Here is a 26560-nt window from a genome sequence, read left to right on the forward strand (position 1 = left end):
TCATTTCCACCACCGAGAGCACTTTACCAATCTCTGTGACAACCATCAGCAGACATCCCAGATAGGTACCTGACTTTGCTCTCTTCACTGAAAGTTGACTTTAAACTGTTCATTCGTTTCAGCCTGGCCAGTTTCCTATTCCACTGTTCCAATTCTTCTATTCTGACTTCAAGATTGTTGGTTAGTTTACAAAGCTGCTTTACAGCACCAACATTTTCCATAAAGATCTGATCCTGAGAAGAAAACAATGACAGTATATTCATCAGTCATATATAACAAGTAGTAAAAAATATAGAATTCACTTATGTAAGGATACATTGAATATTTAAAATGCAAACACAAGGTACCTCACTGTAAACGGGACATGCTTATGACTATAAAACCTTTTTTGCTAGATTGTAGAAATTGTTTATGTTCTCTTCATGGTAAATTGAAAATGAGGACTTGCAGAAGAGCTTGAAGAAGCTTTGTAAACCGAGAATTAGAACTATATTTTATCTGCATACTGTGTTGAATTTTAAACTTTAACACTGTGACAACAGGCATCTACTATGTGATTCGTAGTGCTGCCTTAGTGTCACAATCTAACACCATTGCTCTTCCGTGACCACCTAGAAATCAGCTACAGTTTGGAATCCTGGTCAAATACAGCAAATTTTACAGAAGTCTCCTTTTCAACAGCATCTCTAGAAAGTGCTCTCCCCACAACTTTAATCAAGGTTTCTAATTCATGCTTCCCTTATATGGAATATAGCATAGCAAATTTAACCTATGAATTTCAATTGCTTGTAGCCTATCAAAAGAAAACAAGCAAAATGCAATATTTTGAATAGATATTTTCTCCAAGTTCAGTGATGTAAACTTGTGTTTCCTATAGAATAATGAAAGAATGCATTATTATAATTAATACAGGATCATGTTCATGACATCATCCATACAAGATGCGGTTACCAATCTGTAAAACCTCCCCTTTCCCATTATCAGCTGTAAGCAGAAAAAGGCTAGGAAGTGGTCTTTTGACCTGCAGTGAACTGCACATAACAGAGAGGTCTCTCTGAGCAATGTTCTGGACAACCACTGTCTGCAGTCATATATAACTGGACTCTGCAACTGACAGTCCCTTGCAGCCCTATTTCTACAGGAAAAGGAGGGGAAGAGAGCACAGGACAACAGACTAAGCTATTGTTTCCAACCTGTGAGCATGGTAATTACTTTGTGCACCATAAACATTTTTCAGTATAAGATCTGGAAGCTACAGTAAGGATTTCAGATGGCTAAAAAAACTACCTTCCCACAGATCACACAGAGCTAGCATTTGTATTTGATATGAAGTGATTACACCAGGGTTAGAGTAAGGAAGTTTTTATTTGACAAATAGAATTCTGTCATTATTTAATTCACTTCTGGAACACTTAATTCATTTCAACACTTAAACACAAAAGAATGTTTTGGAGTCCCACTTGTTGGACCAATGCTATGAAATCACTATTGCAGAGATGTTTTTTTTCCTTTTCTCTTTCATTGTATGTTTATTTATTATTGTAATGAGATTTTAATGTAAATATGCGATTATAAGATTCAGCCATTTACTAACATTTGGTTGCTCATTTTTTTCTCAGGGACTTGTCAAACACAATTTTTATAAATATATGTGGAGGAATACGGCTTTGTATAAATCATAGCGTGTGTTTATAGCTTCATATACAAAAAGAACGGTCTAAATACACACCTCCAAGTGCTCTCTCAAGACCATACCTTGTCAACCATGAGAAAGTTTTCTATTTTTTCTCCATCATTACAAGCAACATCTCCAACTTCTCTAACAGCTTGAGGTAAAAGCTCCTTCACTTCTTGAGCTATTATTCCTGTTCACAAGATAACATAAAGTCAGGAAACACAGCAGCATACTACTGACCATGGTTGCGTGCTTTGAGTTGACCATCCTGTAAGCCACAGGTAGGGCCAAACATGATCTAGAATTTGTCTGTGGTAGGAAAATCCAGGATATCACTTCTTTTTTTCCATTCCACAGAAAACAAAAAGAAACCTTTAGAATTCCTGTTACTCTGCAATAAAAAAAATTGTTTGTGATTAATTAAACTTCTGTGAAAATACACTCCTATCTTTAAAAATTGGTACAGAAGTTCAAAAATTATCCGAATTGCTTATTCTTGGCATTTTTGTATCATTAGAAATACACAGCAAAGTATGCAATTGTAGTATTCTAAGAAATGAGGATGAAATAGAACGGGTGTTAAAAGATACTGTGATACAATGAAAAACAGTGGAAGTTAATGAAAAATGGGAACAGAGCTGACTGAATACCTGTTTCATGGGTGGTTTTTATTCCCATAACAGATGCAAATTCAGGCTTGTAGTCATACTCCACCAACCTCATTTGTGTTATTCTTCTCAGCTGCTCATTTGTGTCAACCTGGTTGGACAAATACCAGGATTCACATGTTGAAACACCAAGAATGTCATGGCATCTAGGACACCACTGAGCTAGAACAAGCCTGACATGGCGACTTGGCCAAGCTTCACATCGAAAAATATGGACAATCTTCCCATTCCCCATTATCAGAGTGCTATTTGTACTGCCAGTAACCCCTCAGTCTGACAACTCCCGCTTACACAGATATCCCAAGTTTCTATAGACAGCCTCTTCCCATGTCCAGAGGCGATGGCTCTGCAGAGCACAGTGGTACATCTGATTTCTTTAGGCCAGCATTTTAGCACACCCCAGATAAAGAACCTGCTTCACATGTCAGAACAATGATCCACATGTGTGCTGTGGTGCAAACATAAATGGCCTAAATACTCCACAGCCCTCACCTCCCGGATATTCTGCTTTGCTCTGCTGTCAGATGGATGCATGACTCTGCCCATAACTTTGGCATTTCCACAGACAACCAGTGCTTCATCTGGTGCATCTGTGTTAATTCCTACTCGACCATGATAGACTATTGTCTCTGGAACATGTCCTCGTTGCCACAGTACATCACTGTCATTCTCAAACTGCCCTGGGTTAGATGCCTGGAAGAAAAAAAAGATGTTTAAAGATATAGTATAGTATAGATGTACTATTGCTTATTCAATTCAGGGAAAATTAAATGCTAAGTCTCTAATATTTAAATTGCATTCAAGAGCTTTTTTAACACACCAACAGAAAAAAAAACAGTGGAGTCACTTCTAAGTGTCTCTGCTCACACAACATTGGCCTTACTGCTTTTTCCCTTGAATTCTGCTTTATTATCACTTTATGCTAATCTGTCAATGTCCAAAGCTTACCAAATTTTAACTTTGACATTATGGCACCTAACCATTCTTTATTTACCAGCAAATTTTAGCTGAGGCTGGAAATCACAAAAGAGCAAACAAGGAAGAGATTAAACACATGTGGTTCACCAAATAATCTGTAATGTTTTAAATTAACTCCAATTTCATGTCAAGGAAACAGAGCTTTTCAAGAACAAAGCAGTGTGTATAATTAGAAAACCCACTTGATTTCAATACTTGATTTTGTTATTAAAAACAAACAAACCTTTGAGTACAGGCTTTAAAATTTTACTCTGGAGAAAAACATGCTCATGATAAAAAGTTCACACTCATTTAAAGAAGCCAGGCTTTCACAAGGCTTTGCCATCTACAAGCCACGGTGCTGTGCACTTACCACTGTTTGTCACAATTAGAGCATGATCTGATATGCCTGATAACCACTACTCAGCTGGTAGTTTCATTATGTTTGAGTGTATAAAGGGCCGGAACATGAGTTGCTTTCTCCCACAGTGTGTTTGCATAGCTTTGCCACTTTAAGTTAAGCAGTGCCTGGCTTACTGTACCCTGCCACTGAAGCCCTGTCAGACATCTGGAAAACTACTTTTGTTTTTTTCCCCTTTCCATCTGTCCTGTTGATTTTTTCACCACTTCAGATCACACCCTCTTTACCCTTCTGCTTTTCTGCCTTCTTTTTAGTTTGTCTGGAATAGTGGCCAGGTTTGCAAAATCTCATTCCTGGACTCCTACTAAGAAACTGTCTCGCTCACACAGAAGTAGCTCTCTTCATTGACATTTCAGAAGAATCTAACATTAAACATGATAGAAAAATCTTGCACAAAAATATATATAAGGTAACAATAATCCCAAGGATGACTCAAATGTAAACTTCTCCCATTTAGTAAAGAGTTGATATTTGTAACACTGTTAGATGTAGAAAGAGAAATTCAGATGAAAGCAGTATTGTGGAAATTATGGACAAAAATGTGGACAAAAAAAAGAACTAAATATGCAGGAATGATACAAACACAATGACCAGTGTCCTGAAATAAAAGAACCCACCGCAAGAGCCAGGATGAAACTTCTCATCAGGGCAGAAAACTCCTGAACTCCAAACACTGCTTTCAAAGCCTTTTCACAGCTCCACCCAGAAAGGAGCTCTCTGCCATACTGCCATCCAAAACCCAACCCTAGCTGCAGGAAGGTTTATGGCATAAGAGAACACAAAGTTATGGGCTAGACAAAAAAGCAGCCACAAGTGAAACCAGCTGGAAGCCCTCATCTCCCATTGGAAACCTCTGTGCAACACCACACATCCTGGGGATTTGCACTTTAACTCTCTCCAAACCTTAATGCTAAACCAGGCTGTAATCGCAAGTCTAGGCAGACAAAAAGGACCCAAGCAATGGCCTGCAAAAAAGATGCTAGGACCAAAGCTTTTGACAGCCCTCGCTTTTCCTTAGAAACCCCTTTCCAGCCCCACTTTTAGTACAGTAGAGCTCCCAGTCTTACTTGAGTCAGGAAGGACAGGCAGCGGATATGAGGAGAGGATGTCACCCTCTATGTTAATGACCAGCTGGAGTGCACAGAGCTCTGCCTGGGAATGAATGAGGAGCCAACTGAGAGCTTAGTTAGAACTAGATGATATTTAAAGTCCCTTCCAACCCAAACCATTCTATGACTCTAAACCAAAATGCTAAGCCTGCTCCTCACCATAAGACAAGGACTAGAAAGACACTGTGCAAATAAGAAGCAGCTTCTTGACTGGCCCACACAAAAAAGTTCACTGGACTGCAGTCTTCCAGAGGCCCTCATCCCTCTCAGCCCCACTACATGGCACCTATGGATTTTTCATCTTTCTATGCCATAAACATAAATAACCATAACCTTATGCTATGCCCAGCTCAAATGTTAACCAGGTATTGGTCACACAAAAAAGGGCCAGTACTGCAAGCTTTTGGCAGCCCTCACCTTCCTCTTGCAACCCCACTCATGTTGGGGCTGACCCTAATCCTCCATAGCTCCTGTTACAACAGAGGTCTGGGTTTTTTCTCTCTTGCAAGTCTAACTGTAACCGTAAACTAAAGTCAAGTACTAAAAGGAAAGCTTTATGTGGATCAGGAGACTGAAAGATAATGGTCATGAGGAAGAGAGACAATGCTTCCTTTTCCTGTTCTGAAACCAAGATTACAACCACCAAATTAAGAGCCAGGACACACTAGCTCTGGGATCACACTAGAAAGGGGCTGCTTGACCACCTTTCTTTGCATTTCTTTTTCATTCTTATCCTCCTTTTAAAATGAATCATCTACCCAATGAAAGCATTTACCAAATTCCTGGCAAGTGCAGGAAATTGTTCCACCTTGAAGAAAAAACAATCTGGAAAAATCAAGGTATTTTGTATTGGAATTCACAACAGGTTTTCTTTCTAAATTCTCTACTTTTATCAGTTTAAAGTCCTGATAATTAAAAGATAACAACACACTCATACAATATGCGGCTGTAATTTTTTCCTCAATCGTTTTGAGTCAGTGGCATGTGCCCAAGAATCACACACATGCACACACCCATAGTGTCCCGTGAATATCAAAATAGTAAATACTTTTCACATGAAAGCAATATAAATTTCTACCTACCCTCACAATGATCTTTTCAGAGACATTCGCAGACAGAAGATAGAATTGGTCCTGAGAGACAGCATACAGTCCAACTACCAGCATGAAGTATCTATTTTGAAATTGATTTAGTCAAGACAATAATTGAAGTAATGTCTTCTCACAGAAAACAGGAAAATGTTTTAAATGCAACCACTATTACCAATACGCAAAAAGATGAAATGTTTTAAAAAATGTATTTATGTTCCAATATGAAAGAAAAAGTATTTTCTTTTCTCTCAAGTAATATGCTCTTTCAATCCCCACTATCACTGCAAATGAACAAAGATTACAATAATTGTGACAAATTTAAGTAAAGAAGACTCAAGAGACAAAGACCCTTCCTTCCTCAGAAGAAAATGCTCATTATTTGGTTTGTTGGCTTCTTGATTTCTTCAGCCATCCTTATGGCAATGATTTCCCAAAATGATCTCTAACCATTAGAATGAGGTATTTTTTATTTTTTCTCAAATCAGTCTATGACTCTGAAGAGAGGCCTTTAAGCAGATGCCAAGTGCCACAGAATTAAAATCACAGATTCAGCAGTGCTGATATTTTTCATAAGCATTAACTCCACTCTAAAGCAGACCCTCTTTGTTTCCACTTCACACACAGGCCAAATAGCTACAGCAATACCTCTGGTCAGGGTTTGGTTTTCCCTTTTTTCTCATGTTATTTGCTGTTGTTTCACTGAAATGCAACCTTCCCAATGTTACTTTAGTTATCTGGTCCCCTGGCAGATCAACTCTAAAATAGAAAAGGAAACAAGATCAGAAATAAGCATTTGGAGATCTACCTGGCTCAAGCCAGATTTCCTCGAACTCCTTAGAACAGTTCTGAGAAAAAAACTGACAGATGAAAAAGAAAGAAGAACCCCAGTAAAAATGCTGCAACCATGGTTTATAAAAATGAAGTAAAAACACAGATTATGTCAAGAAGATAAACAGGATAAAGCACCAGCAGTGAGAAATTGCTCTTAGTAATAGGAACCTTGTGTTCCTTGGTCTGTTTGTTCACAGCCTTGAGCATAACAAAACCATATGTGTTCCATATGATGAGTATTTGTTGCTTGCCACGGTTAACATTGTTTATTATTGGATCTGAATTTCCACACTAAAATAAATAAATTTTACTGTTTGTCCTTTTTTACCCCTGCCTCTAATTTGTATGTCTGGAATCATAACATACACACCTATGTCTCAAACACATAGTGGCACTGTTCCTGGAAGTAATAAATAATATGAATAAAGAGTTTGAGTGGAGAAAACCATCGTCCACTGAAAAGTCGCCCATGAAACAGCTTACATGCACTCAGAATCTATTTGTCAGCATGCAAAAGGAAGAAAAATGCCTTAATAGAGGTAATTTAGTGAACATTGAGCTCTTCTCCCAAGCTCAAAGTTATTTTTTCCAGATTACGTACTGCAGGCTTTATCCTGTCAAATCTGACACTGTCTCATCTTTTTCTGGTTCAAGGCTTATTTAACTATAAAGAACAGAACACCTCCAACAGAAGACACTCAATGCCTGGAGAGCAAACACTGATTCTGATGGTAACTTAAGAAGCAGAAGAATGGCAGAGCATTCCTAGGAGAAGCTGCATGTATGTTTCTAGCAGAAGCACTCCCTCTTAAAAGCACTGCAACTATGTCTCATGCCCATGTAGAACCGGAACATTACTGACATTTGTAAGATGGGAAATGCACCTGACATATAACTCTGAACACCATACAACAGTGTTGCTAGCTGAGTATAAATATTTTGGATAGGCACACTTAACACATTTGTAAAGCTGCTGAAAATATTCCTTAATGAAGGGAGACCAAGTATATATTACTACTGTGACTCTATGTGCACACCCAGAATGGAATTGGGGTAAAGATCAGAAAACTGGCAAAAAGCTACTGTAAGTTTCCAAGAAACAAACAACTATTTCACATGTTAGACCAAGCATGTATTGAAATTAAGTGGAATAATTTTCTCAAAATTCTTACTTAACTGGATGGAAAGTTTTTTTGCTTCGATCTGACTGAGACTGTTCAATAGCAATTGTTTGATTTGGAGCTTCCACCTATAAGGCAAAAATAATTTTCAAAAATAACAAGAATATGAAATTTTCAACTATATAAAATTTTAAAAAGAAATTAATAAGAAAATTGTGTCTGAAACAGTGTAATCTCATTTCTCATGGAACTACACAGAAATTAACATGGGAACTGATCCACTGACACCCAGCAGCAAGTCTGAAGACCCAAATCTTTCTGTGGATGTAATTTGAAAGAAGGAAAAAAAGGGAAAGAAGGGAAAGGAAAAATGGAAAAGGGAAACTGTAAAGAAAAGAAAGGGAAAAGGGAAGAGGGAAAAGGGAAAAGAGAAAAGAGGAAAAGGGAAAAAGGAGACAGAGAGAGGGAGAAGGAGAGAGGGAGAGGAAGAAGAAGAAGAGGGAGAGGGAGAAGGAGAAGAAGGAGAAGGAGGTTTCTGGAATGGTACCAAGAATCATTTTGCTTCAGATGGGAACAGATGCCAGTAATATTCATAAATTTCTTCTGCATTCGGATGCATGAAGCAAAACTGCAGTAACTGCCTTGTAAAACATGGATATTTTTAAATCATTGAATTTTGTAATTTTTAAATCACTAAATTTCACTCACTGAAAAAGTAAGTGAAAAACCTGGAAAAACTTCCAGAAATATTAAAATGTCTGACTACTTCTGTATATGCAGTTTGTGGACCCATATTGGCTGGAAGAATTTGATTCTTAAAATGAAAATTGAAAGCATGACAAGCAGAAATGGGGAAAATTTGTTGGTTTTCTACACATGAACTGTTCAGGAAAAAAAGATTTTATTATTTTTCTTTGCTTTATGAACTGTTTGGGGTTTTTTAACGCATCTTTTTGACCAACAGGTAGACTTGCCACCTGCACACCAGCTGATGCCCCTGAACTGCCCACTGAGGGAATAGAATTTTAACCAAAGAGAGGGAAGTCAGTGAGACCATGGCAAACATGACAACTTTTCATATATATCAGCACAAGCATCCATAAAACCTCACTTTTCTTGCAAAAGAGTCCCACACAGAAGTCACTAGCAACTTGAAAGAGTCCTCTTTTGTCAGTTCTTGGTCAAAAATTACTAAGAAAAGAGTTCATTTTCATTATTGACTTCATCCTATGGATAATCACATGCTAACTTCTTCAATGCAATACTCACGGAGAAATACTTGCCTTTATTCCAAAAGCCTTCAAGCAAAACTTTTCTATTGGTTTCCCCCCCAGCTGAGTTTTGACATATTTTGGATGTCCAGCAATTCTAATATGGACTGTGATTTGGAAATGATTCTTCTTCTGGCACACAAAGGCATCGTCTGTTATTGAAAAATTAAATCCTTTATCTGTGACAATGTGATACCCTACAGCAGGTCTACAAAAACAAGAAGAAAGAAAAGCAACTTTAAGGACAGGCATATTTGAGTGACATCTTGAACGTAATATAAAACATAATGTGGTCTGAAAATCCGTCTAATTTTTACTGACAAAATGGGAGCCAAATTACATCTTTGCAATCACCAGATCTATCAGTATTATTTTCTTAGCCTCTAGAGGTGTAAAAATGAAAATGCATACAAAGTGTTCTCTGATTCTAGTCTGACACATAAAAAGTTTGGAAACCAGAGGTGGAGAAGTTTACATAATCCTCATTTACTAATCTGGTATAAAGGAAGCCTGTGCACCTAAACCCACAAGCAAACCTTTTAGTTTATTCAAGCATTCATTACAACAGTGCTATAAACAACAGAGCTGAGCTAGTGCTGCAGACAACAATGTGCTAATGAGCCAGCAAGACTCCCTGTTTTTTCATTCTTGAATTCCCACACCAAATGCTTCTACAGAAGCTACTGGAGTTCAAACAAGGCTTTACTCAAGCTGAAGGAAAAGCTATCAACACTAACCCTCTGGCAAAATTACTATAAAACTCCCCTTTATCCATCCAGCTCAGGAAACCCTATTCTATTTATTCAAAGGTCTAATTTGTTGCCCAAAAAGAAAGTGTATTCTGTCTTTATGATTCACAACAAACAAGGAAAGTTATCAAAAGGTATCTTTCTAAAAGTGCCAGTGAACTCACCACCCCATCAATGTTTCCACTCCTCAAGTTTAAGTGATGGATAATTCTGAAATAATAGGACTACATGGCAAGGTTCTCTTATATGGGCATTGGCTTTTCTTGCTAATGGAAGTGTGATAATGATGATCTCATCTGATGCCACTGAGAACCTCTCATTAATGCAATTACTGAAGATGGTTTTTCAGAACTCATTTGTTTACACATTATTAGTTGGAAAAAATCAAAGTGTACAGACTTTACAAGAAATGTACTAACTTTATTATCTTTTTATAAATTATGAACAAAAGGCCCTTTTCAAACCACCATTGGTTATTCTGTAACTGCTTCAAAACTATGAAGTCATATGTTAATTCATTTTAAATTATAATTGTCTAATAGTTCTTAAAACCACCATTATTAAAGAAGAAAAACCTCTTCCTTTTTTTTTCTACAACTGGTAATTCTTTTTATTTATATAGGGAATATGTGTATTTCATAGCAAGGAAAGGAGTAATTTTTCAGATTTAGGTATGAAGCAAGTTTGTTACCTGATAGCCTTAAAACAAAGTCAGAATATATGCTTCCACGCAGGCAAGCAGATTGAGAGGCAACAAGTACAAATTTCCATTGCTCCAAGTTGAATTGTTTGAAACAACAGCTCCCAAAGAGGAATTTCATGTTTATCATTTTCTGAGTACACCATTTAAGAGCAAATACATTTTGATCTGATCACACAAAGACTGGTCAGTCTTAACAAGGTGTACAGTAAAATTTGGAACACCGTTCAGGTGCAAGCGATATCGCTGTCACACAAGTGTCTTTACCAGAAAACACTTCAAATTCCTCTTTCTATTCAGAATTTGAGTCTTCAGACAAAGAAACAGACTTCAGAGGGTTTCTGAGACAAAATCTTTGGAACAGAGCCTCACCAGTCACAACAGTAATGGGGCAAGGGGCTAAGAAAGTACCAACCAAACACAATGCAGGGCACAATTAATGGTAGAGTAACCTATTCTAATGAATCTGCCTCAGCTAACAGCATTTTGTTGGGAAAATTAAATAATCAAAAGGTTAAAATACTGGATGAATACAATGGAAAACTTCAGAAATGCCTTTAAAGTGCACACAGCAATTTCCAGGTGCAGGACCAACCCATCTACACTGAGCAGTGATAAACATGTGACTCTTTTGAGGCTAATAGAGCACAGGATCACTACTCAGAAAATCTGTGCACTGTACCATAGTTGCAGTGCATCTTGGAACAAAGACACTGCTATTGACATAGCTTAAAAGTAACCCTGGCTTCCTCTGCAAATAGTATCTCAAACCCCTTTCACAGCAATGGCAGCATTTATTTGGATGCTTTAATGCTCAGCATCATATCCTCTTTGTTGACACAAGCCATCAAGATCTGTGAGTCTGGAATTTCAATTTTAAGCATACAGGAACCAACGTCAGCTCACAGCTCTCATGTACTTATTCACTGAAAACATAGCAGGAGTTGGAATCCACTTCCATTTAGAGTGACGATTCACATCACAAACACAGCTGAAGGTTTCTTGGCCCAACCAGCTCCCAACAAGTAGAAAGGTGCAGGTACTGAACTGTCCACTCTCTTGTCATGTCAGTACCCTGGGAGAAGGGTTGTATGGGACACAGCAAGATGAATGTTGCCCTTATCATGCTGTTCACAAACAGAGAACATCAGTGTTCAGCAATGACACTGATACACTCCAGACTCTAGCAGTTTGAGCTAGAGGAGCACGAAAATTTACTGTGCTATTCAAGTTCCATGGAGACAGTGATGAATTGTTTGTACCAGCCCTGGAGAAATGATCAAACACTGATGAAGGGTTTTGTTAAAAGGGATCATTCACTAAATACTAGAATGGAGAAAACCAGGCATGTAAAGTGAACCTGGAATGACCCTTTCCCAGATCATGTGGCTAAATTCAACATTTATAGTTCTGATTTATACAGGAAAGCTCTACATCTTTGACTACATGTCATCCATATATGTCTATATTTGTAGGATTTAGGTTATACGAGCCTAAAGTAATACAGGTATCTTCGATTTCCATTTTTCTTTAGTATTTTAGGTAACTAGAAGAAAAGCTGCTATTGCTCAGTAATTACTTGCCCCAGTATATATGCTCTGCAAAATAAACAAAAATTAACAGGTATTAAAGTTAAACTCATTTTCCATTTGCCCCCAGATCCCTGAAGGAAAATCAGAAAACCTGACAGGAATTCCAACCAGTGTTTAAAGTTCTGATTATCTGACACATCCACAAGCTCATATTTCATCATGCCTGTTATTCCTCCTTCTCCAGTCTTATTTGCAGTAAAAACAAGGGATACCAAACGTATAATTTGTTCCTACAGAACTACAATACCAGAAACCAAAACAAAGCAAAACCACAGAGGAAGCCACTTTCTCCAAGTGCAGATGTCAGTGCTTACAGTTTTTCATAATTAGAGTTCAGTAAGCTGTTCCACTGAGAAGTTTGATATGGTTGCCATGTTAGAGCTTGACAGCATTTTTCCAGAGCTGCATTCTGTCCATCACTGTCATATTCTTGCACTTCAGCAGCACAGTCCTTAACAGTTGCTGCAGGGAGATAGTGACAATTCAGTTATTACGTTTGTGACTAGCCAAAAATCCTGCATAAACATTTTTACAAATATATTCACATATACATAAATCATAAATATATTGCATATATATTTATATCTGATTGCCCTTTGCAGTTATTCCAAAAGGTTGTGTTATATTCCCATGCCCTAGAAAATAAAATTTACAGCTTTTACTGATTTACAAAATATTACACATGTAGCACTTCCTATTTTTATTCTCCCCAAAAGGAAGGATAGTTTCCTTTAGGAGGGAGGAAAAAAGAAAAAGGAAAGCTAAGCATTTTGCTGTAAATCTGCAACACCACAAGAAACAATAAACAAAACAATTACATATGTTTCCTTTTATCTCTACTACAGGTTTAAATTGAATATACTCCAACTCGCTGCAACTGGTACTTTGTCCCAGAGCAGGAGGCACAGCTTTCCAATAGCAAGCGCATTCACCACTACGTTTGATTGAGTGGTTAATGCTTTCCGAGCATTCTGAGATAGACAAGGTCAACCATAATTCTCTCAGATATTATACATTTTATGAAGACAGAGTAAAATGTGGTAAGAGGGAGAGATAAATGGAGTGCAGTAATGACAGGAGAAAATATATCATTGAGCATATAAACTAAGATCCGTTCACAGCCAGTGGCAGCACAGTAAGACAGAGACTAAAGAACCATTTCAGGCCCGAGCTTCATTTGCAATTCCCTGCTTTGGACATAGAGCAGAGAGAAAATATGTTAAAAGAAAACCAAAAATCCCACAGAGTAAAGAAATTCACATCTCATTTCTAAATTATCCCCATACCATTTTTATCAAGGCCTGTGCTCTTTTTCCAATAGCACGTGTGTCAGTGAGGTTTTATTAATAGTGACTCCCAAGGAAAGCATATTTCAAAGCTGTGTCTATAAGTATTAAAACCACCAAGAGAAATTTTAGACACAGACATATCTGTTTGTCTTCTCTTTCCAGCAAGGGTAGATTTAAGAGGACTAGTCACAATCAAGAAACACTGATCAAATAAAAGATACCAAGGAAATGTAACCTACTAAATCCAGTTGTTACTCATTAAAATTGTTCTAAAAGACTGCTTTAATGCTGCAAAATTCTTACTCTGAAGAAATAATCAGCTCTCAGATTTTCCACTAACAGACAAGCATGGAATTCCTCAAATGAACTGTTCATTCGCAGAGAGCCTCACGCTTCACAGAAGCCGATCCGTTTCTGTACTTGCCTGATAAGCTTTTTTGTATCAATTGGTATAAGCTTAACATTTTCATCTTGATAAAACAATGAACTGAATTAATTTGGGGAAGGGGAAGAACACACAGCTTTTACCAAGTTTGTGCATTGATACACTTAGTAGCAAAAAACTGGAGTTGAGGTGATAAAGGGAAACTGCAATCTGTTTACTCATCCACTGCATTAATTCCCTGTTAAGCTGACCCAAGATGATTTCTTTGCCCAGTCAATTTAGTGCCAAGTAAAGTCAGCAGAGTATGGTATCATCTGCATGTGGTAGGCTCACACATGGAGAAGGGCAGAATATTTTGCCCAGAGAGTCCTCAGGAAACATCAGCCTCTAATGGCTCTCTTTGCCCAATATAGAATCACAGAATCATAGAATAGTTAGGGTTGGAAAGGACCGTAAGATCATCTAGTTCCAACCCCCATGCCATGGGCAGGGACACCTCACGCTAAACCATGTCACCCAAGGTTCTGTCCAGCCCAGCCCTGAACACTGCCAGCTGTTCAAGTTATATAAATAGGTATATAAATAGGTCCTGGTTTTCAAAAATCCTAAAAAGGTAGATTCCTCCAAACCTGGCAGTGGAGTACACACTGTTAATGCCACGCTACATTTTCAGAGCTAGCAGGAGCTGTGCTCTTAAAATATTTACTTATATATGACATGAGCCATTACGTTTCATCTTCACACAGTTGCTTACCTTGTCTGAAGTCCTGAGCCTGGACTGGAGAATCAGTGGCATCTCCCAGTAACTGTGAGAGCTTCCTTTTTCTGCCGGATGCTGCAGAAATACTTTTTTAAAAGCACATGTTGCATTACTCATTTATGAGTTTAAATACAGATATGACAGAATCATAACAGCAGAACAGAACACCCAGGTATCTCATTCTAACTGTACTGTCGTCCAAATTCTCGTTTGTCAGGGGAGGAGATCATTGTTGGCTTTTTAAAACTGAAATATGCAATTTTTTCCTTCCAAAACACAAATTTGGTTTGATTTTTTTTTTAATTGAATATAAATAGAGAAGCTCATCCTTTTTAAAAACTTAGTGCATGAACAGCAGAGGGTTACTGTTTCCTGACATTTGCATTAAAATCACAGCTTTTCTTGAATAATTGTAGTGCACGAGGTACGAACTCACTTTCCTTCTTATACAGAAAATGCTTGTAGCAGTTAAACTAATCCCTTAATAAAAAGATCTCGAGGGGCAACTGCTGGGTAACAGTCCCCCATTTCTCAGGAAGTGAGATTTTATAAAATGCTCCCATATGCAAAGGGAAAAAAAATATTCCACAGTTTTTATATCATAACATTATAGGATATCCTGACAGATGGTCACTCCTTCTGGGTGGGAGAATAAAAAGCCAAACTCCAGGCCTCGGTCATACCCAGCAGGTATTCAAATTCAGGTTTCTCCACAAAGAGAAGAAAAGCCTGCCCACCACATTAATTTTGATTGGTTTTCTGGGCTTGTTCCAAAGGTCCACATTTGGTAAAGAAGAGTTTTGTGCCTGAATAACCAATGCGTTCCCTCAAAAAAGAACAGAATTTTGACTAACTGGCATCTTCTACTAGAAAACAAAGACCACAGAGAGCTCCACTGAGAAACCCACGCCCAGCTTCTTTCCCCACATCACATGTAACATGTAATTGAGCTCTGCACATGACACAGAGCATCTGCAAGCCCAGGACTAACACTGATGAATTCACATTTCTCCCCCCTTAACCAGGGGGAGCCCCCTCTGGCATGCATCAGTTAATTCATTCTTACTAGGTATCATGGTTGGATGCTTGCAGCAGTCGGTGTATTTTAAATAATTAAGCATCCACAACACGCTGGTGTGTGAATATGGCAGATGATATTTGAATACCATTTCACTTGCTTACATAGATATGATACCGGGTTTTCTATATTTCTTAGGTCACTTGTCAAAACACAAGATCCTTACGGACAAATCCCTACAACAGGTATTGCAAAATGGCTGAATACTTTAGTACTCCAGTTATGAAACACCTGTTGATCCTTCCTTGGCCTCCTAATGTTTTAAGAATGGAAATCCATTTCTACTTCCAATCTGAACGTCAAGATAAAGAAACCCCAACCAAAAGTGTCTCAAAAATGCCTAAACACTGCCATCCTGTGGAAAACCCTACACCCACAGGGATTTTTACCAGTCTTAAACCATGTGTTCTAACCAGGTCTTTTTTTGCTGTATCTGCCTCATCCGTTGCATTAAAAGCTTTATCATTTACCCAGAAATCTGAGATGCATTTGGCTGAAAGTATGAATAATTAAAACCCAAACAGCTGGAGGATGTAGCGTGATTCCAAGGAGTCGCAGCATTTCCTGTCTTCAGGCAGTAGCCCTGGGGGATGGTGCAAGGATGCCCACTGGCACTGAGGTCAGAGTGAGTCTCCATGAACCTGCAGGGAAGCCTGTTGGGTGTCACAGCAGATGGGCATGGGAATGGAGGCTGCAACCCACTGGGCCACATACTGTCGTACCATGGGGCTGCAAGAAGTAAACAGACAAGAAAGTAAGGATGAGGAACAGGAGCTGAAGATCTTCCTATGAGCTTGGGAGAGGCTGAATTTATGTAACCTACTCGGGCGCTGTGGTGGAGAACACGGTTCCGATCCAGAGTCTGGTGGAGAGTCTGGCAACTGGCTTTGCCTAGGGATGAAAAAGATTTTCATTTCTACTGGCAGAAGACACAGAGGATGACCACAAAGCAGCACGGAAAGCAGCCGGAGGAGAACCACCAGACTACTGACAAGGGTCTTCAGAAAGCATTGCTCACTGCGGTTGCTGTTTTTCTCAGGGGAGCAATGTCACTTACACTTCATCAGACTATCTCCCATGGCCCTCCACCTCTCTCCCAGGCAGGGACGCCTCAGCCCTTCCAGCTCCTGCCCAAACTCCCCTCCACAACCCACTGGCTTCACTCCTCCTTGCTTCCCATGAGCAGTTCTTCATTTACCTCCGGGCGCACCAGCAACTGTGAATACACAGAGTTCACAAGGGCTTTAAACCCATTCTCTGCAGGCTACAGGCTAAGGACCTACAGCATCTTCATCCACCGCTGGGCTTCTTCAGACTTTAGTTTTGCCAAAGCACTCCGTCTCTGTCAGATAGATGGTAGCAGGTCCCATCTTAGAGGTGCAGCCCAGATGCAGAAGGAAGCAGGGGCTGCTGCACAATCGAGGAGCGCGCCTCCCCGTTTGGAAGCAAGAGCTCTTACAAGCTCCCCAGAAAATACAGCAGCTTAATGAGGGGTTTCTACAGGTGACAAGCAACCTTCCCCCTGTTCAGTCCCAGGCCCTCGTCCTGCCCCGGGGAGATGCCCCGAGGGGACCGAGGGCTGTGAGCAACCCACGCCGGACTAGAGTAAGGACCGAGAGGAAACCGCCATGCAGCGCACTGCCTTCACCGGCTGCAGTGGAAGGGGCCGAGTGTGAGGAGCGGCGGCCGCACGGGAGGAAGGAGCAGCGCTGTGCCTGCAGAGCCTCCAGCAGGCTGCGGGGACGAAGGGTGTTTTCCTGACTGTGTTTTCTCTGTACGCGAGTCAGTGATCAGGAGTTCGTGTTAATGGGTAACAGCCAAAATCTGACCCTCGGGCTCGCTATCCGTGCGGCACCCCATGCAGTACTGTCGTTCGACAGCTTCCACGCCTCCTGCCATGAAAACACCTGCCGAGGGACACCGAGTGCTGTGCCAGATTCAAACAGAGCTGAGCTGCTTTTCTCTGCGTAAGGTTACACAACAAGAGGCTCATCTGCCACTTTACATCCTATGAACTGGAGAGCAGGGCCACCTCCACGGCACCTCGGGGCTGTTGGCAGTGAGAACTGCGCAGAAGGAACGCTCCGAACTCTGTATGAGGCAATTTCCCCTAGTGGCACAGCACCTTCAAACGGCCGGTGGGAGCACTACAGGGACGAGGTGCCGAGGCAAGGGGTGGGAAGGCAGCTACACTCTGACGGTCATTATGAGAGCTGGGGACTGGAGGCATGACTGGCTGTGAACCAAGAAATTCTTTGTGATCCACAGCCACGTCCTTGCCAAACCCCATAGCCAAGCAGCAGAGATTTAAATTTTAACACTTCTGCTTGGAAAGGTCATTGTGGAAGGCCAAACAACTTAAGTGTGCTCTGTGGTTTTTAGCACTCACACACTGAGTTCTGTTACTCAAACAGGTAGCTCTCTGAAAACACACCCTCTCCTGATTCCTTTCTAAAGAACAAGTACACTGCTCTGTACAAGAACAGGCCAGCCCGTATTTTACTGTGCAGCTTTCTTCTGATTTTCAGGTAGGAATTGAGTGTTTCCTTGTGTGCAGCTGACACCAAGAGATTTGCTCTCAACATGTCTCTAACAGATAGCCCCTTCAGATGTATGAGGGTTTGAAAAAAGGTTCTTGATTATTTAATGTTTGGTACCTAGCTTGATTATATTGTATCATATCTCCCTGTGATGCTTTCACATTTACAGTCTTTCTCCTATTAGACATTGTGTGAAGGATTACTCTCTTACAGTGAGACCTGGAATTACACCACAGTTTGAACTAGGCCAAGCCCTTCATCAAGCTCACCACAACACACAGATGTTCCCACACCACATAGCAAAACCACTGAATTCCTTCTGCACTGAAAATAGGAACATCCTAAGTCAATACCAGACCGGTACAGAGAGACAATGCTTCTGTCTCCAGTCAGTTGACAGCACAGGTCTCTCACAACTACTTTAAGCTCTCCAGCCCATGATGGTGCTTTCAAAGCAGTTTAGGAAGAGAAAATCCTAATCTCTGCCATTTAAAGAAACTACGGAGGGTTACTCTGTTACAGTAGGAATAGATGGATGTTCAAGAAATGGACTTTTAACCCTTTCAGGTATTCCTATGAATTGTAGGCTCAAACACTACTCTGTAGCACTACCTGAAAAACAATGGTTTAAGTTTAGTATGTTAGGCTAAAAATGCTGGGGCAGAGAAAGAATGACAGACATGTAGTGGGGCACACCTCCTTTACTAAGGGCCAGTGTTTTGGCAGAAGTTGAATAAAATAAAACTGCTTATAGGGGCATCCATCATATTCAGAAAGCAGATGTGTTCCCACATACACAGCAGATATTTTAAGCATCAAAGGAAAATGTCCATCACCTGATTTTCATTCTAGTGTTTCTACTTCCGGTTTTGTATTGCTGAGTTTGGATGCAATGTGAGAACAGTCTCATTTTTGCTCACAGTCTGTTACTCTTGACACGTCTTTATGTATTTCATAACGGTATCACTACTGGTTTTCTAACAAGTGCCATCCACAACCCTGCATTTTGGATTAGCTTCAGGTACACGATTACTCCTAAAAATAGGTTTAAAAATTCTATGTTAGAATAATCTTTAATTTCCTTCAAAGCAAATTTTATGATGCTTTTAAATGCCTACTGTGTCTACTGCTCTAAACATTGTTTGCAACTTTGAATAAAGTAGGAAGTTAGTAAACATTTTTATTACTATTTATTTATTTATTCATTTTCCTGTGGGATACTTGATCTGCAGCTACTGATTCCAAATGCGCTTTGTAAAATTTAAAAAGATACATCCATCAAAGTTTAAAACTTCCCTTCTGCACGTTCAGTTCACGTTCCTGGTTTCAAACACTGCCTTCGGTACTCAATTTGTGCTTGAGGTTAGAGTAATTTAGTAGAATACAGAGACAGGCACTTTCTAGGAGAAAGATAGTATTCAGAAGTACAGAGGTAGTAGGGATATGTGTCCAGGTTAGAACTTTACTGAAACTGGCATTGTGCTTTTTGAGGTAAAAATATTCTGCAGTTTAAATGAGTCCCCATTACAGACATAGCGTAACAATCAAATACCTCCTTAGGAAAGGCCACGGCCACCCTTTTTCTCCCTTCAACACTCAAGATTAAACTATAGCAGTAGGAACAGATGAGGAAATCTGATGAGAAACAGATGAGGTGCTATAGAGAGAGAGAATATGGTGAGAGAGATATATATATGGAAGCTTTTAATATTTTTCTCCTTTGACACGTTTTGGCAAGTTCCTTTGTGAGATTGTATTCTCTCTATGCACAAAGTCTGCAATACAGACAAATGCTTCATAGTTTTACTTTTATAGATCTAATGATTCAGTAAATGTTCTTCTAAATGCCATAATTAATGAAGAGTAACTGCGGCATCAGTTTAAAGCCTTCAAACCCGTACCAGCGGCACAGATGTTCTTGCATGTAAATACTTTGTAGCACTGCAACTGTAACAGCAAACATAGTTAGGCTACATAGTAGCATATATATAGACCTTTTATATATCTGCTGTTTCATGCATGGAAGTGAAAAAATAAGATTTTAAAGCTGTCATACAGGAATTCAGTAATCTGTTTAACCTGAAATAAATTTAGTCACCAAAAATAAAGGTTATGTCTATTTATATACAACAACCTCTCCATTTTCCTTTACTTTTATAGCGTGGGCAGAGGGAGAATCAACTCATTCATGATTTAGAGCATGTAAAAGCCTACTTAGCCCACTATGAGTAAATACGTGTGCTGCTGAGTGTGCCTGGAATCAAAAATCCCCTGTTCCATTATTTTTAAAACATCACCTCTTGCTCTGCTTCTTGGCAAGTGCAAGTGTCACCCTGTTAATATTTTGCATCAAACAAGAGTCATCTGACAGTTGCCTAGGTGAAAGATTTGGGGCTGAAGCCTTTGACAGATCTGTGCTGCATGACTTCCCACCCTTGGCTAAAAGACCCTTTGCATTATGTATCCTTTGTACCTCTTAAAGTCAGCCTCAGAAGAGAGTAACGGGTAGTTTCTCTGTTCTAAATGGAGCATTAGGATGAAAACAGTAGCCTGCTCCCCTCAAACGGGGAGGTTTCTGTCATTCTCTCAATTTATTATACATTAGTCTCACATCACTTATTCTGTACATAAACGCTTAAAGGAATGTTAACATAACAACTCTGCATTTACTGTCATAATTAGTGTAATGGTTGTGAATTATCTCAGATTTCATTATCATTCATTCTGTTGAACAAGATGACCGTATTTCCATCACTGTCTGTAATTCAGTTTTCCAAGTCTTCTTACACAGCTTCAAGTGACAATATCAAGAGAGCCACAGACCACTTGAAACTCAGATTTCAGGTCTGTTGTGTTCAGATTTTAGGTCTGTTGTGTTCAGATTTTATCATGGCACTAATGAAAACAGTTTAGGAGATGTCACTAAGGAGAAGTAGCTCTTGCTGTAATACTTACGAAGTTCCAAACTCTACGTCACTACCGATGAATTCTTCCAGCATACTTGTATCCACCATGGGATTCTCCAAGGCTCCATGGACATCTTGTCCTAAAATTAAAAGCATCAAAAAGAAATTATGAGAAAGGAATTCAGGGGGATTAAGCTGCCCACTCTTCGACACAAATGAAAACCAAATCCATCCCATCTTGTGTACAACACATGGGTTTATTTATTCTAGGAGAAGGGATATTGGGAAATGAAGAGTAAATGAGGGTGTGCAGGGGAAGCTGAAGATGACAGAGCAGCACCAGGCAAACACTCGTTCATGCATGGCTTTAAGGCTTCAGGGAATTCCCGCAGCAAGAGCCTGCCACTGGAAAAGGTGGGTTTGAATCTCACATCATCCCGTTACACTGGGCTCAGAGCAGGTGACTGAGGCAAATCCCAGGCATTGTCGCACACTTCCTGCATTAGTACTACGAGTGAGGTGCTGAAATAGTTTAAAAATCCACCATCCTGCTCTTGAAGAAAGCACAAACAAAGCCTTAGAAACATTTGATTGGTGGCTTCCTTTTATTCTCCCAGAAAGAACAGCCCACTGATGTGTTAAAGGTATTAATGAATAGAAAGGTTCCGTACTTTGCCCTTTGTTGCTTGGTAACCCAAGGCTATAAACAGATTTATGATTATAAAGTCTCTGGAATTCATGATAACTTCTGCAGAAAGTCAGCCGGAACTCTCTGAAACACCAAACCAGACAGAACTGCTTTGCAGGCTCCCACCCCTCTCACCAGCCTGCCATAAACAAGGGAGCGAACAGCCAGAAACCAAACCAGATAAGGACCAAGAAGTTCCTGCTCTCCCTGGAAGGCACCAGCACTGCAGGCGGCACTGTCCTGCAGCTGCAAAAGATGAAATGGACTGGCCTGGGCATTCAGAGTGGCAGAGCTGGGCCCAAAGTGTCTGACAACAACAGAGCAGGGCAGGAGAACACAAAAGGTTAATCACCATCACCCTGCACAGGAGCTGAAACTGCCCTTGGTGATTTTTCTAGTGTCAGATGTGTGCATGGTAGGAAGTCATACCATAAAATTTCTTCTGTTCTTCTCCTGATGTCTCTACCTGACATGGCTCCTCCTTGATTCGGTGTAGACATGACTTAACTGCAAGCAGCATCTAAAGATCTATTTCCACCACCTTGCACAGGAATTTCCTTGTGTGCCAATACATAAATTCATGTTGCTAATAGACATCTCCTGAATTGCTGTGTGATCACAGACTAATCTGAGCATCATTTGTTTATTGCTGCTACAGACTTAGTTTCAGCTGCCTTTCACTGTGAGATAGCAACTAATAGTTGTGTTACCAGATATGCTACTGCACACCCTGACATCCTAATACACTGGCGCTGTATGCAAACATGTCCTCTGCATACCAGATTTAATAGGTGCAGTATATTTACTTGCCTCAGCAAAATTGTAACAGGGAAGTCTTGAAGCAGTAGCAAAGCACTTTCAAGATGATTTTGCAGAGGACAAAGACGGCTGGCTTTCCTTAGCAGCCTTCCTCAAACTTGTTGGAATCAAATCTTTTTATTCTTCATGTCTGAATTTAGGATATTCTCCCTTGAACCTCAAACATTTCTCCTTTTGCTAAGGTAGTACACAGGAAAATTATTCGACACCTTATTTTACCCACCTGTTCCTCCTGCTCAAAGTGCCCAGCCCTCACACAGGATGATATAATTGTTACTAACATGAGGTCAGAGGTCAGATACAAAGTGGTTTTCCTGTACCACAAACCCCAAGAATTCCTTATTTTGATCAAAGTCAGACACAAGCAAATCAAACAAGGGCAGGGCCTTTAAATACGGGCATCCCACAGTCCAGAGGTTAGTACATCAACATGTACCATTCCCTCTGCATCTCTCCACTTCACATAAACAGTTAAATGGGTAGGAAAGAATGAGTAATCTTGCGCTGGGAGAGGAAGGAAACAAACCAACAAGAAGACAGGCTACCGCTGATAAAAGTTTAGGATACAGAGCCAGCATATTTGGGTGCCGTGTAGAACTTTCTTTTCTTTCTCAAAAATAAAGGTCAGTGGCACCATGTGCTTGCATTGACACCTATTTCAGTGGAGGAGGAGCTGTTGGATCACATGCACATTTATTTAAAATGGTAGCATCCATTTCACAGGCATTTGATAACAGTGAGTACTTCATAGATATGGGTGGTCACAAGGCAGTCTATTACCTGGGTATCAGGTGGCTGCAAGAGCAGAGACCTGTATGTACAAGCCCTGCTGAGAGGCCACTGTGATCACACAGCTTCCTGCTCAGACTGGCTAAGAGCTGCCGGAGCACATGCAGAGTCAGCAGCCTTTGTTATCAGCTTGCACCCAGGGACCTCTACTCCCAGTCCACACTTCACACTACAACGTGCCCAGACATCTCTGGGAAGTCTGCACTGGATGACATGAGCACCTTCAGTGTCACTGAACAGAGGATTGCAGCCACCCGAGAAACTGATGAAGATGAAAGGCCATGACAGTGCTGCGGCTGGAGTTTCATCCACAGTTGTTTGCAAAATGGAGCCTGCAGTCACAGGCAGTGTTTAATTGTATTTTCCCCATTTCTTCATAAGCTTGATATTCCATTGTTCAGCCCCTTCAATCTTAAGTCTAAAACCTGTTAGTTCTACCACTGTTTTTTCTTTCCACTGTCCATTCAATTGCCTGTCCCTATTCCCAGCCCCAGGTGCCCAGGAGTAGTGAGAACTCCAGGCTCCCCATCTGGCAGTTGCTTGCTTCATGTATTGCTCTTTGGCACACATCCCCTCCTTTCCTGTGGCCATGAGGCTCTCATCACCTGGCTCTTGAGCTTCACTCCCCAGTCCTACAGCCAACAGCCTCTATCCCAGAAGAGCCTGCCTTGCTTAATTCTCCCAAAAGCTTCCATGTAATGCCTTACATATGTCTGCATTTAAATCAGTCACCTCCTTGTCAGTAATACCCGATACGAAGTGAAGGATGGAGAACAGAGAACCAGTAATTTCTTGTAGTAAGTTTTGTATCTTTAATTGAGCAGCTATTTCAGAGATGGTCATTGTGAATTTGGCTTGAATGACAGCCATTACTCTCCACCAAGGATTGCCCAAATAACCAGGCTAAAGGGGTCCTCTCTCTGCAAAAGTAAATTCAGCCCACAGCCAATAAACTATTCTGTTAAACTTCTGGTATTGACTAAAACTCAATACTAAACTGATCATTTCTTGATATTAAAATAGGATGTCAGGTAATTCCCAGCCTAGCCCAACTACGTAGCAAGATCAGTGTCAAACACCAGCTACTCTGTATGGGGAAAAATCCTTAAATACAGCTTGAGGAGTAAAACTGGCACATAGAACATGGTCAGTGCTCAGTAATGCCTATGTGCTGAAATTAAAATCTCATGTTTGCTACAAGCACTTGCAACTCAAGGGAAATGTTTCTACTTGAGAACTATTAACTGATTTTCATCTGAGGATACTTTACCACTGAAATAGGCCTCAGCACTTTAGGAGTTCCACCATATAAACTCAGTGGAAACTCCAGCTGAACCTCACTGACTTACACCAAGGTAAGTGTTACTCATGAGGTTTATAGTTCCACAACCTCTTTCACGCTGAAGAACACTGGTCACTATTTAAATTTTTGAAGACTGCCCAGTACATTTTGACTGGAGAAGACCTGGGGTCACTGATAAAAGCTGCAAAGCCAGCAGAGCTGTGGACATGGACCTCAGGCACGCGGCAGCCACAAACAGGAAGGGATTAAGGACAGAACAGCTGTAGCTGGCAGAGCCACAGCCAGCCAGATGTACCACAGCCTAGGTTACTCAACATCAGGAAGACCTGTCACTCCCAGCTGTAAGGAATGAGCTTGCATTTGGCTTTTTCCCAAAGTAACACTTGCCAGAGAAACAAGTAATGCCATTTATATTTTAAATTTCTCATTTCATCTTTTATTGCTGTTCCAATCTCTATCCTTAAAATGGAATGAGACACCTTTGGGTTTTAAGTGTTTTGTGTTTAAGAGCACGTTTGTTCTTGCTTTATTTACCAAGAGCTCTAAACTATATTCCGTATTGTCCATGCAGGAGCAGAAGTATAGAGAAAGGTGGTGATTCCACACAGACTTCTTCAGAACACAGAGAGCACCAAGACCAAATACACACATTCCTCAATGTACCTTCCAACGACAATAGAAAAGAGAAGGCTGAGTTTAACAGTGTCACAAAATCAGCCTTCATCCAGGTTTCTCAACCCACTGATAATGTCAGCAAGAATAGATTGCTTTGCTACACACAGGCACAAGAGCTAACCAGCTCTGACCTTCCCTTGACAAACAGGAAGTTACTGATTCTAAAAGACAAATGTTTAATTAAAACTACTAATTTCAATAGAAATCACAGAAAAAACTTGCAAAGATGAAATCTCTAGTGCGGGACTGAAATGAGACAGAAAAAAAAGACAAGAACTTCCTGGAACAGCCATTTACTTGAATGACAAAAAAGCCAAGGTCAAATCCCAGCCAGACTCATATCTAATCTAAGAGGTCTATTAACTATTGAAATAAGTGATTGTCAGGAAAACAAACATTATCTTCCTTGGAAAAAAAAAAACTTTTTCAGACTGTCCCCTCTCAATAATGCAAATGTGACTTTATCTTACTACTGAGTGTCAAGACAAATATGCATTGTAAGGAACTAAACCTTTTCACATAATCTCACAAAACAGATCCATAAATATGCGCGACTGCCAGTTTATGTATTTGGAAGCCAAAACTAAACCACTGACCAAGCAGGGAGCCTTCCTCAGTGGCAGCATTCTCCACTTGGTATTGCAGGACTCAGCTCTTTTGCAGCCTTGAAACACCACATCCAAATGCTGCAGTGACTAATCTCAGAGGCCACCAAGTCAGCACTAGCAGCTTGTTGCTCTTGCCTTATGAGGTGGCCTTATAAATCCAACCCATGAGCCATAGCGCTAAGCTGGAGAGAGGCCATCAGTTAAAGCTGGCCCTACATTTAGTAAAGTTAACCCTTGCTTGAAGACTGCAAACCCTGCTGTAAATCAGCTCTTTCCCTTTTCATATTTACCTATGGTTTAACAGCAAGAGGAGCCTAGCTAATCCCTGCTGAATGAAAGAATGATTAGCTCTTGTAGCCTTCACACATACCTAATCTGCGAACAGATAATGAAATTCAGCCACCTAACGGCATCCCTGCATGCTGCATGGCATTAGGAATCCTCTTGTCATGTTCCAGCACTACACAGCAAAACCACACAACATTCCCAAAGGAACATAACCTCCCAAGATGTTTCATTTTTCCTGCAGCTAAAT

General features: G+C 40.2%; 1 protein-coding gene across 1 annotated transcript in view; it reads right to left on the minus strand.

Moving 5' to 3' along the window:
* LOC133276397 (myelin regulatory factor-like protein) overlaps positions 1 to 21482 on the minus strand; it is a 36200-nt gene extending 14718 nt beyond the window's left edge. The window contains exons 1-14 of the mRNA XM_061467110.1: positions 21193 to 21482; positions 16521 to 16588; positions 16168 to 16426; positions 15048 to 15050; positions 14614 to 14705; positions 12500 to 12647; positions 9157 to 9352; positions 7925 to 8001; positions 6567 to 6677; positions 5913 to 6003; positions 2836 to 3036; positions 2326 to 2434; positions 1756 to 1865; positions 70 to 233 (exon numbers count right to left, since the gene is read on the minus strand). Of these exons, the coding sequence (XP_061323094.1) occupies positions 70 to 233; positions 1756 to 1865; positions 2326 to 2434; positions 2836 to 3036; positions 5913 to 6003; positions 6567 to 6677; positions 7925 to 8001; positions 9157 to 9352; positions 12500 to 12647; positions 14614 to 14705; positions 15048 to 15050; positions 16168 to 16426; positions 16521 to 16588; positions 21193 to 21380 (1817 nt within the window). The 5' untranslated portion in view covers positions 21381 to 21482. The remainder of the gene's footprint in view (positions 1 to 69; positions 234 to 1755; positions 1866 to 2325; positions 2435 to 2835; positions 3037 to 5912; positions 6004 to 6566; positions 6678 to 7924; positions 8002 to 9156; positions 9353 to 12499; positions 12648 to 14613; positions 14706 to 15047; positions 15051 to 16167; positions 16427 to 16520; positions 16589 to 21192) is intronic.
* Between the last annotated feature and the right edge of the window lie 5078 nt (positions 21483 to 26560).

The sequence above is a fragment of the Pezoporus flaviventris genome, unplaced genomic scaffold, assembly GCF_033815535.1.
Source record: "Pezoporus flaviventris isolate CSIRO_AGI_PZ_B2104156 unplaced genomic scaffold, CSIRO_AGI_Pfla_v1 ptg000045l, whole genome shotgun sequence".
Lineage (NCBI taxonomy): Eukaryota > Metazoa > Chordata > Aves > Psittaciformes > Psittacidae > Pezoporus > Pezoporus flaviventris.